The sequence below is a fragment of the Sinocyclocheilus rhinocerous genome, unplaced genomic scaffold, assembly GCF_001515625.1.
Source record: "Sinocyclocheilus rhinocerous isolate Xijiao unplaced genomic scaffold, SAMN03320098_v1.1 scaffold1043, whole genome shotgun sequence".
In the NCBI taxonomy this organism is placed as follows: domain Eukaryota; kingdom Metazoa; phylum Chordata; class Actinopteri; order Cypriniformes; family Cyprinidae; genus Sinocyclocheilus; species Sinocyclocheilus rhinocerous.
The window spans coordinates 1686305-1698913 of NW_015642610.1; the positions used below are offsets into that span (position 1 = coordinate 1686305).

A 12609-nucleotide genomic window follows, 5' to 3' on the forward strand; every position below is an offset into this window, starting at 1 on the left:
CATTTCTTCTGAATAATAAAGAAAAAGAGTGTCCCCAAAGGGAGGTCAAATTTCTTAGGACAATTTTGTCCCTAATATTTCATGCATTACAAAATTCCCCGTGACAGTCTTGGATATTTCTGCTCTTTTGTGCTGAGGTTTCCATTTGTTGACAGAGAGCAGAGGGGAAACTATGATGCACGTTGAGCTCTGCCATGGGTTTCCTGTCCACAGACTGGAGAGCAGCCAAGAACCTCTAACTTATTCTCCTTCTCTTTCACGGCCATACTCTACTGCAACAACACACATTATTTATGAACACACCCCTGAGACAGCTCTGCTTAAAATTTTTTTTTACAATGCTTTACTTTTCTTTTTCAGTGTCACTGTCTGACAATTGAAATGTTTAATGTCTTGAAAACTCCCACTAAAACAAAACACTCTGGTTCTTAGAATTTGAATGCTAAAAAATGCTTTCACTGGTACTGCTATGAAACCTGCTCTGCTTGTTGTTGAAACGAGACTGTGGGAGAATCCATCTATACTCACACTATCCATGTGATCTGTACTTCACACCTTGTCTGCCACAGTGTCAGTGACTAAAATAAGTGGCAGTCCCCTTCTGCTGTAGCAGCACAATGTTAAGACCACTTCCCATCTGACAGTGGAAATTGAATGCCGCCAGATTACACTATAGTCTCCATTCCCAGACCTAATGATTTCCAGTTGCGGGGATTCATATTACATACCAAGCAACAATTGGATACAATGATGGAAATAACTAGAAAACTTCTCCAAGAGCCTAATAAGTTTTCCACTTGGTGAATGAAAAGAGGGAAGTAAGGAAAAACAGACAGTTATTTGGACAGAGCTAGACATCAGCTCACCAGTTTTGATTCCATCTGTGGGCAAACTGAACGAGAAGCATCAACTGGATGATAATAAAGAGAAAACCTCCAGCAGCCCCCACATAACGCCAGACTGAAAGACAGAAAAAGAGAGAGAGATGAGTCTAAGGTCTTTCCCTCTGGCTGATACTGTATGACAAACAAACACTGCTTTCTGCTAAAGAAAAACTATTAATATTAGTTTATTCAATAATACTAAAATAACACTGCATACTATACTATGGAACCGCTGTTGTTTGTGAAAGGAGTTGAGATATACTTCCATTAAAACAAGTGCTCTGATTTATCTCTACGAGGATAACATTTCTATCAATATTATTTTCACAGTAAGTAGGGTTTAAACTGAAGTACGACACTCGAGATCTTGTGTAACATTCCTCTAAATATGTATGTAATCATGAGGTCTTTGACACGGGCAGCAGAAGACTCTGTTTGAGTTACTGAAGTTGATGAACCACAGAGACATGCTCACAGTCTGTTAACTGTGTTGCTCTTGGACATTTAAGTAGGGGAGATATCTCAACACCACTGCAGGCTCAAAGTAGAGAATAATAAAACTTTCCAGGAATGTCTCAAAACTTCTCAATAAAATGTTTCAATAAATTTTTACAAGCCTCTTTAAAGCGCATGAAAACAATAGCAGCGAATTTAATACAAAGAAAGCAAGTATGTGAAAACTGATCATACTAAACCTTCTAGAAACCTTTCTTGATTTGGGAGAAAGAATCCGCCTGCACAGCAGGCCAGCAAAGCCACAAACTTAAAGAACCAGAACCTGCAAATAAAAAGAAGAATTTGTTGATTTAAGACATAATATTTTGAATAAGGATAATAATTCTAAAACTGGCAGTCTGGCTTTACAATATACTGTAAGACATGGGTTTTCAAACAGTTTGAGAACAACAGTAAGTGAATTTAAAGTCAATGTACTAAAGTTTAAAAGAATGTATTAAAGGGGTCATATGATGCGATTTCATTTTTTCCTTTCTAATTAAGTCAATTTACTAAAGTTTAAAAGAATGTATTAAAATGATCTGGAAAATAATATTAATTCAAAATAATTATTACTAAATCAGCATTCATTTTACACAACAGATATTGATCCAAAGCAATTTTGTTTCAAATTCTACACTTTTTTTTTTCTCTATACAGAACCCAGTTTAAAGATACACTACTGTTCAAAACTTTTGGGTCAGTAAGACTTTTTTCTTTTTTTTTGAAAGGAATTAATAATTTTATTCGGCAAGGATGCCTTAAATTGATCAGTAAATATGCTTATAATGTTACAAAAGATTTCTATTTCAAATAAACATCGTTTTAGAACTGCAGAACTTCCTATTCATCACAGAATCCTGAAAAAAATATGTATCACGGTTTCCGCAAAATATAAAGCAGCATAACTGTTTTCAACATTGATAAAAAAAAAACAGCATATTAGAATGATTTCTGAAGGATCATGTGACACTGAAGACTGGCGTAATGATGCTGAAAATTGAGATTTGCCATCACAGGAATAAATTATATTTTAAACTATATTAAAACAGTTTTCATGTAATATTATTGAATAATATTACTGTTTTAGTGTATTTTTGATCAAATAAATGCAGCCTTAGTGAGCATAAGAGACTTCTTTCAAACTAAATTAAAATCCCACCAACCCCAAATATTTACCATGATACTTTTCCTACATTATGTCATTCTGAGATTTTGTCTGTTGCTATCTAATATAGGATTTCCTGTTTACCCATGTTAGTATGTCATCATAGGGTAGTTTCAGGGAGATCTAAATGAGGATGTTATTGAGGGATTTAGGCCTGTTTTTTTTTCTAAAGGCTTGTATGAATGTGCAGAGCAGGATGGAGCTCAGCCTTATACTTCCTCACCCTGCATTTGCCTACAACACAAAGATCTGATTATTGCGACATGAAGTGCTCTCATGTGGGGCTAAACCCTCCCATTCGTAGGGGTAAAGCTCGTCTCCAAGTGCCATTTCCTCTGGACAGAGCTTTAATTTAATACCTCTATTCAGGGCTTTGGTTGTGGGTGAATAATGGAGCATTAGGAGGGGCGTACAGATGGAGGCCGCGGGCCAAACAATACACAGTGGTCCCTATAGCTCCTGTGAACCTGGGCCCAGAGGGGCCACGGAGCAAAGCAGAGGAGGAACAAGTGTTTCCAGTGTAAATACCACTTCAAAAGTGTCTGGATTGACTGCTTACCCGTTGTGAACAGCCGCCCGGCATCCCGTGCTGGTTCGCACACGAATGGTGAACACAGAGAATAAGAAGAAAAAGCAGGCCATGCCGAAACAGACTTTATACACGGCAGAATAGCCCACTAGGGTACTGCAATTCTCCCCCGCATTGAGCTTATTGCACATTTCGGTGTAGAAAGGAATCTGGGAAGAGCACAAAACAAAAGAGGAATACAATTACATTTTGAGTAACAGAGTAGTTGCTGTCGCTTCAGGGCAAGGCTATCGTTAAACTCAGTCCAAACTGTGAACACACCCCTTCACGCTGGGTGCCAAAAGATCAACTTAAACTCAAGAAACACCTTAAAAATACACACACCTTAAATAGACATTAAAAAATGTAAGAGCATTACTTACCATCCAAAAGTCCTAGATTTGTTTTTTAAATTACATTAAAAAAGGAAAAGAAATGAATACTTTCATCTAGCAAGAACACAAATTAATCAAAAGTTACATAAAGATTCTTACTCTGTTATTAAAATCAATTATGTTCTTTTAAACGTTCTATTAAATAAAATTCAAAAAATTGTTTTCAACATGGAAAATAATCAGAAATGTTTCTTGAGCAGCAAATCAGCGCATCAGAATGATTTCTGAAGGATCATGTGACACTGAAGACTGGAGTAATGATGCTGAAAATTCAGATATGCACTGGTATTTTAAAATACTAATAAAATCTTTACATTAAAATGTAAAAAATATACATATTTCAAATTGTAATAATATTTAACCATTTTTACTGTATTGTTATCAAATAAATGGAGCCTTGGTGAGTTCAAAAACATATTAAAAAATCATAATACCATCATGTATAATAATAATAATAATAATAATAATATGGTACAGTGGTGGTAATCAAATAGTAATACAATGCTACTTTTTTACAATTTTACAATGTACAATGGTAATAATGATTATAATATTCAAATCCATTGTACTGAAAACTATAGTATTACCATTGTTCATGTCTAAAAACATGGTATTACCATGGTTTTTCTTTGTAAGTGTATTAAAGCCAGTCAGATTCAAACAAGTATTTATGGTTCTCTTTTGTGGTTTTGAAGAGAAAGCTGGCACAAACTACAGGGCACTGGTCAATTCTTAAAATATATTTAGGTTCCCAGCAGTGCACATTATGTAGGCCTGCTACAATGTTGGGAGGCCCTGCTCCTATTATAACATGGACCATCATATAACATAAAGTTATTAAGGTGTTCCTCCATCAGAACTCGCTCCGTCCCTGTGTTGGAACCATGAAAGACCACCAGGAGAAGATTTTATGTGCTCTTAAATTTGAAACAACTATTTGTGAAAAACCTTCAACAGCTATAAATCTTTGTGTCTGGGGCACCTGAGTGGCAGTTCTTTTGTGCCTCACCAAAAGGCAGCGCTTTTATAACGGTGCTGGTCTTTTTTAGTGTCTGGGTGTTTTATACTCATGGCATTTACTCAGTAAGCACTTATTGTGGTGCTGAGAGCAAAAAAAAAGAGCTTGAGCTCACGTTACACACCCAGCGCCTTTCAACCGCATTCAGTCACCGCTTTTGTGTAGCTACAGAAAAACAAAATGCAGTTTTACTGAAAGAGTTATTATACAGTGTGCAACAATTCCTGTGTTAGACGTTATGATGGAGCATTGATACTCTGTCTTACATTCCTGCCATGCTTTGAAACAGAAGAGTCGTGTAGCTCTTCTTTGTGTTTGTCTGAATAATATGGGCTAGCTGCCTGCAAATAAACCCTTGATCCCTCGATTGACCCTTTCTTTAACGAATGAATTAATGAATTAATGAATGCATAAATTCAGTCCTTACAAATGCTTCAAATGTCCCTTTCCTTTTAAAAAGATCTGTCCAGGTAGTAGAGGACATAATGCTCTTCTGTTAGGTAAGGTAAGCTTTTACTTATTTAGCAAAAAAAAAAAAAAACAACACTGAAGAAACAGACTTTAGAAAAAGCAATGATGGTGGCCTGGTGTTTAGGAGTCTGTCTTGCAACACAAAAGTCTGAGGTTCGAATACAGATTTACTTTTTATTTTTTAAATATATTACAAAAAACAGCAAATGTGTCTCTTTAACTACATGTCTTATGAACTCAGTAACGATACTGATCTAAGTTTCACAAACCTCAAGTACAAAAAAAAAACTTGCTTCATTTCAAGAAAATGTATATAATATAAAAAAAACTGTTGCAAATGTCTCTTTTAACCTGAGTTCTGCAGGTGAGTCAACTGGTGATTCAGTCTTTTCTAATCTTTTCAATCTTTTCTGATAAAGATTCAGACTGATTCAAACCAGTAACTTGTGTTAAGTAGTAAGCCTTTTTGAAAGATTAATTTCAACAAAAATGGCTCATAAAAGCAGTGCTATTATCATTAACTAAAACTATTACAAATATTTCTGTTAAACTAAATACATTTTTTTTTTTTTAAAGAATAGAATTACTTTAACAAAAATTCATAAAACTATAAAGATATATTTTATACTATATATAAAACCAAAAACTAATAAAAATGACAAACACATTAAAATTTTAATGTTTCTACAACAAGATATGTTTTGTTTTTTTAGTTTTTTGTCATTATTCCACAAAATTCAAACTGCAAAATAATATATATAAAATATGCCTCAATCTAAAAGCATCGGTTGAGACAGAAGTTGACAAGTCAGGCCCACACAGAATCTGCACCCACAGAGCTCAACTAAAATACCACAGATTTCCAAATGTTTTCAAAGTCTCTCATTCACAAAGTTAGAAACATATTACCTGGCCACACTGTGTGTTCATTTATTAATATTTTTGCTTATAAATAACTTGACTATGCTTTCAGTTAGCAATAAGAGTGTAGTAATCTCAACTCTGATTAACCCATTTAAATCCATACTAGTGTTCTGCATATTTCCCCCCCAAAACAGAACAGACAATATGAAAGTGTGCCCAACTAATAGGTGGGTTTAACTTGAGCTGGAACTTTTTTTTTTGCAGGAAGGCAGATGCCCAGCAGCAGGTCTGAGCACCCCTGACCTGAGACCATATTTAATGGTCTTTGTATATTAGGGAACCTGATACTAAAAAATGCAAACGGAGAAGCTCTGAACAAACTCACATTTTCTTGCATTGCTGTCTCCACAGTGGGGGACATCATGATGACACAGGTCACCGTGACCAACATGAAGAAGAGGGTGTACATGAAGCGTGTCGAGGTGGACTGTTTGATCTTGGGACAGCAGCCGCAGCACAGGGAGCAGGCAGCCGATCCACAGCAGCAGGCCAGCTGCAGAAATACAGCACACGAGTGAGTGGGACACATGCAAGTGCTTAATAATAACACTTCACAAACCATTACAGTGATCTACAATGAAACAAATGGATTTTAAAGCACATCTGCCTATTTAAAGGTATAAAATAAGCCAATTAAAGTGTTACTGTAAACCAAGGGCAAAGAAAACACAATCTTTTAAAGATTAAGTAATATATACATTTCATCTGAAATAAACAAATACAATGATGTACTGTGAAACTGAGCAAATGCATTGGGGGGACTGTGAACATCTTATTGGTCGCCATACCCTTTAGCAACACAAATGCCTCATTCCTATTGGCTGTAAGCAATGTAGAGCTGGGCTGTTTCTATGAAGCAGCTTGATTCACATGACGCAAGACAAGGACATAACATGAGGCTCCGAGATCAGATTGAGTAGATACAGAATCAGTACAAATTTCTCTGGACATTTCAGAAAATCCCTTCCACAATTATTTGAACTGACAAATAATTATATTATGTGATGTTGTGTACTGTACGTACAAAATCATCTAGTCATAAGTTATCAATTTTTAAAGGTTTCAATAATAGGTTAAAGGTTAACCTAAAATTAAATTAAATTAAGGTTAAAATTAAAGGTTTCGACTTGTCGAAAACTAAAATGAAATCTACAAGAGGTGGTGTTAAAATGTGTTGTTTTCCAAAAACAGATACTAATTGATATACTTTTATATACTAAATGGATAGTTCACCCAGAAATGAATATTCTGTCATCATTTACTCACTTGCATGTTGTTCCAAACCTGAACGAATTTCTTTTATGTTCAACAGAAGAAAGAAGATATTTTGAAGAATACTGGTAGCCAAACAATTGATGGAAACCACTGACTATGGAAGTCAATGGGGACCATGAACGGTTTGGTTGCACACATTCTAAAATATCTTCTTTTGTGTTCAGCATAACAAAGACGTTCAAGTTTGGAATAACTTGAGGGTGAGTAAATGATGACAGAATTTTCATTTTTGGGTGAACTATCCTTTTAATTGGATCATTAATTTCAACAACCTAAAAATTAAGAAATTGTGACAATAATGCTGATGATTCTCTGATTCGGCGTATTACAGAAAGATCTTAACATTAGAATCCCATCTTATCTGTTAGGTAACCATGGCAATTTCAGTTAGGACCTCTTTTAGGACAAAAGCTATTACAGAACAACATTTCCTAAGTGCATTATCTTATTCTTAACTACAGATAGGAAAACGGTATTACAGAACCATCCTAACTCGCCAAAAAATTCAAAATTCAAAAAACAACTTCAAACCTTTTTGAAATCCAACTGTAAAAAAACACATTACATTAGCCCTTTTCGAGAACGGCATAACATTTATTAATCATACAAGATGAAGAGAAGTGAAGTTTGATGGTGGAGAGACTTTTGAAGGACCCAAAAGATGTGTCGCACTTTGATGATAAAATACTCATAAATGATTACAGACTCCCCACCACACATGATTTTGCAGTTAGTTCAAGTGAACTTTATTGTCATTCCGCTATATGTGCAGACTGCAGACGTACAAATGTCATGCCTCACAAGACCACAGTGCTACATATAGACAGACATATAACCCCTATAAAAAATATATATACATAGAACCTATACAGTATATATAGTTGACCAATTGCGACCAACATTACAGAGGCCTCAACGGATCACAACCGGTCATTCTGCAAGTTAAAAGCACGCCGGTGTTTCTCCATTTTGATGTTTTATTTTTTTTCAGAAGCCACTTGGTAACAGACCTGAGATTCCTGACAGTTGATTATCGAACTCGATCGAGCGGATTACGATTTCCTAATATAACATAAGATTTTGTAAAATAAGATCAGAATCCTAAATCAAGTTAAGATTTGCTTCTGTAATACGAATTTGTGAAAAATCCTCAAATAAATTATCATATCTTAAGTTAAGACCTAATATAGGAAGTTTATGTAATATGCCCAAGCGTAAATGTTAATGAATTTGACAGTAAACAGCACATCACTTTTCAGAGCTATGTAACAAGACACAGAGAGCAGGAATCAGGAAGACACATCCCTCTCTCCAGACAACAGGTGGTCAGCATGTACGACCCCAACCCATGACAGCACCATGGAGTCCCACTCGCTGGTCAACACTGGTCGAGTGGGACAGCACTCTACATCTTCTCGCAAACAAACCATCCCCCATCTCCTGCCCCGGAGACAGTTCTCATGCCCCTACAAAGAGCCCTTCTCTAACCCTCTCCCGCAACCAGCAGGAGTCTGGGTGAAAGGTGATGGACTATGAGTAAGGACAATAACCTGGACATTGTTTTCTTAACAATTCAGACTGGGAAATTCTCAAGCTCCTCAGAAGTGTGTGGAGGAGGAGCTCTTTGAAACTACATCCAAAGGTTGGAAGAACACGGTGTTGTAGCAAACAGATTCTAGGTTTGTAGTTCCGCCGTGTTCACACCCAGCAGAAAAGTCAACCATAACCAGAAAATAAGGATCTTAAAGCTATTACAGAACTGCTGGGTGCTAGAAACAGTAACTTTTACTTCCTTTAATGAAAAACAATAGTAAGCCAGTCAATGCTGCACAATAAGTTTGGACTGCAGTGACTCAACACTGAGGAAAAATGATAACTCAAGAACTGTAATGTAATGTAAGAAATTATCAGCTGGAATTATCAGTAAAACCCAGAATTTCACTTTTGCTTTTTGATTTGCTTTTTTAAATAATACAATTAAATTAATGGAATTGTCAAGAAAAATTCAGATTTTTATAGAATGTTACATTTTCTAATAAAACTTTAAAAATCCATAAAAATGCTATTGTAGTTCTTTAGTTTCATTAGCCTAATTGTCAAACAAAATGATGAGCGCAGAAACATTTTCCTGTCAGGAGAGTATATTTTATGAATTCAACTGATTAGACATGCTTTTTAATTAATACAATTTAATTAATGGAATTGCCAGTAAAATTCAGAATTTCATAGAATTTGCATTTTCAAAAAGAATTTTAAAAATCCATCATAACTCCTTTAAAAATGCTTCTCTAGTTCTTTGCTGTAATTTTATTTGTCAAATAAAATAAGCATGGAAATATTCCCTGTTTTAAAGTTTTAGGAATTCAACTGATTAGACACATTTTAATTACTAATATTTAATTATTAAATAATGATACCATTAAAACAGAATCCAGAGATGTTAAAACACTAGATGACTTAACAAGACACTTGGCAGCCAAACAAATAATCGAACACAGTTTAAACTGATCCCTGGTGCATGTTACAAATGGCCAAGAACATTAATAGACAAAGTTATCCGATATATTTCACTGAGCTCAAGTATGATCACTGTCGAAACTCAGCAGACAATTCATCTGTAGTCTCCATGTCATGAATAGCTGCTTTGTGGGTCTGTTAGCCAGGCAATTGTACAGCTGAGGCAAAAATGTATTACTTCACTGTTTGACGTGTCGTGTACACAAAAAACAAAAAAGTGCTCTTTTGTCCAGTGCGAAGAGTGCCCATAGTAACACTGAAGAGTCAAACCTTCCTGCTAGAATCGCACTGCACACCGTTGATGGATGGATGGCGATTACTTGACAGCTTTTTCAGTTGCAAATACAGAGTCAACCCTCTACATTGCGAGTAAATCACTCTCATATGCGACTAAATCTTCACTCTGGGCGACTAAATGATGTCCAATATTATATATACACACATATATATATATACACATACACACACATATATATATATATATATATACACATACATTCAATTCAATTGCCAAGGTGTTCGTAGAGGGCTGAGAGCAATCCAAAGGCTCACGGGAAAAGAGTAAACACCCTCTACTATGGTAATGGAGGAAGTCAGAGAGTGAAGGCTGTGTGGAATTCACAAGGGTGAGAATGTCTCACTACTACCCACAAAGTCAACACAGATTGTGCTAAGCTTATTGTTTGCTCTCCCTGAAGAACGCTGCCGAAACGCGTTGGAGAGTTTTTAGATTTCTTGGATGTAGCCATTTGATAATAAAGGCTTTTTAATTCACAAGAGTGCCATGGTCATTCTGAAGTATTCTTTGATGGACTGTTATAAACCCTAGATCAGAGAGCACCTTGACCTTACAGCACCAGAACCCCGAGACGCACTCGCTACTATTGGACTTTGCTTGACAGATTGTCCTGCCACAAATGTCTGAATTCAGTTCGCTAGAAGAAGAAAAAAAAACTCACTAGCTGAGATTTGAGGAAAGTGTAAAAATCCACAAAAAGCCCAGAGGATAATGGGATGTGGGGTACACGTTTTGGCCTATTATGGTGACATCTTCTTCTTCCGTCTTCATATTTCATGCCGATTCATTAGTCAAAACAGAGAAGCACACTGGAGACACTACACATCTTTGTAGTTTTCATGTGGGTGTTTAGACAAATCAGATCTTACAAATAAATGTACTTCCAAGGCCTGATCAAGAACAGCGTGTCATTGAATTCATTACTAACAAATAATGAAGAAGATAATAGATACCCTTCCTGTATTAACAGATCTGCAACGGTAACTTGGAATTCAGGCATGAATGTTTTCACAGTGCAATGTTACTAGGCAATAAAACCACCATTTTTATAGAATGCATCATTTCGGCTGATTCATAGGACAGTCAGATATGACTCAAGCCCAGACATCTGAAGGAGATATCACAGTTAGATTTCCAGAAAGTTTCCCAGAAGGACAAGAACAAAGAGTCCAAGTTGCAAGAGCTGAGAAACATTTCAGAACCTAAAAACATGCCACAAAACATTATATTCTGCTGTACATCTTGACAATAATTAGTAGGCTTCTTCACACTGAAAATTTTCTCTTCGTTTACGCAACCTCATGGCATCCCAGATGTATATGACTTTAGATAAACACAAAACAAGATTTTTTATAAATTGCCCATCCCTGTGAGTCCATATAATGCAATTGGATAGTAACCCAAAAGTTGACACTTCAACCCATATGACAATATATACTAATAAAATTAGGGCTGCACGATAAATCGCATGCGATATTTAACGCGCATCTTGTCAGAAAAGCCGGTTCTGTAATCAGCGGTAAATCTCCATCACGTGCGTGCTTTCACATTGAGCAGCATTAACTACACAGAGCCGTTGTTCACTGACGAGCTGCGCAAAACCACATGCGATTTATCGTGCAGCCCTAAATAAAATATTAGAAAAATACTTTAAATCTTAAAATTATTAAACATTGTTTACAGCCAACTGTCATACACATTCATGAGAGCATTGTGAAGTGTTATGTTTATGTCAAAGGTTTTTTTTTGTTTTTTTTTTTAAGTAGGGATGCCACAATACTCAATTTAATATTTAATATAATTACGATTCAATACGCGCTTGTGAACTGCATTTTTTTTTCGGTTTTGCATTTAAATAATTTCTATGAGTTTTATTTCTCTCCGAATTGGCTGTGTGTGCCCATGAGTTCATGCGCTGAGATGAGCAAACGCCTCCCCGCTTATAATAAGCATTTGAAAAACAGCACACGCCAAACATCTTCCCTTCTAATGACTTGCAATGAGAAGCGTTTCTAAACCTGCTGTCCAACAAAAGAGAACATTACGACATGAATTTACTCCACAACAACAGTCAAGTGTTAAATAACTTCCTTTTCTGATCTGATGTGGCTTATCACAGAATGAGGCAGAAAATATATTCTATACTGTAACAAAGGCTATGTTGATTAGCAATGGATTATAAATATACTTATTTAATATGAAAATACCCGAGATGGATTGAAGAACACAGATACATCGTATATTGTTACAGTCGTATGTTTATCGTCTTCATGTTTAATCAGTTCAAGCGTTTCTATCTTCTTTTTATTCAGCTACAGTGATAGCGATGTCTTTGTCCATATTAGGGATTTCCTGGAACGTCATGAGTTCTATTATGTAATGCAGCAACGTCATTTGTGCGCGGCATTCAACAACAGAAACAAATAAGAACAACATTAAAGGGGTCATATGATGCAATTTCATTTTTTCCTTTCTCTTTGGAGTGTTACAAGCTCTTGGTGCATAAAGAAGATCTGTAAAGTTGTAAAGACTAAAGTCTCAAATCCAAAGAGATATTCTTTATAAAAGTTAAGAGTTAGCCACACCTACCTAAAAC

The 12609-nt window shown here is 35.8% G+C and overlaps 1 protein-coding gene across 1 annotated transcript in view; it reads right to left on the reverse strand.

Moving 5' to 3' along the window:
• The window catches only part of serinc5 (serine incorporator 5), a 23680-nt gene that overhangs the window by 7758 nt on the left and 3313 nt on the right, over nt 1–12609 (reverse strand). Inside the window, exons 2-5 of the mRNA XM_016573351.1 lie at nt 6249–6416; nt 3107–3285; nt 1580–1662; nt 867–960 (exon numbers count right to left, since the gene is read on the reverse strand). Of these exons, the coding sequence (XP_016428837.1) occupies nt 867–960; nt 1580–1662; nt 3107–3285; nt 6249–6416 (524 nt within the window). The remainder of the gene's footprint in view (nt 1–866; nt 961–1579; nt 1663–3106; nt 3286–6248; nt 6417–12609) is intronic.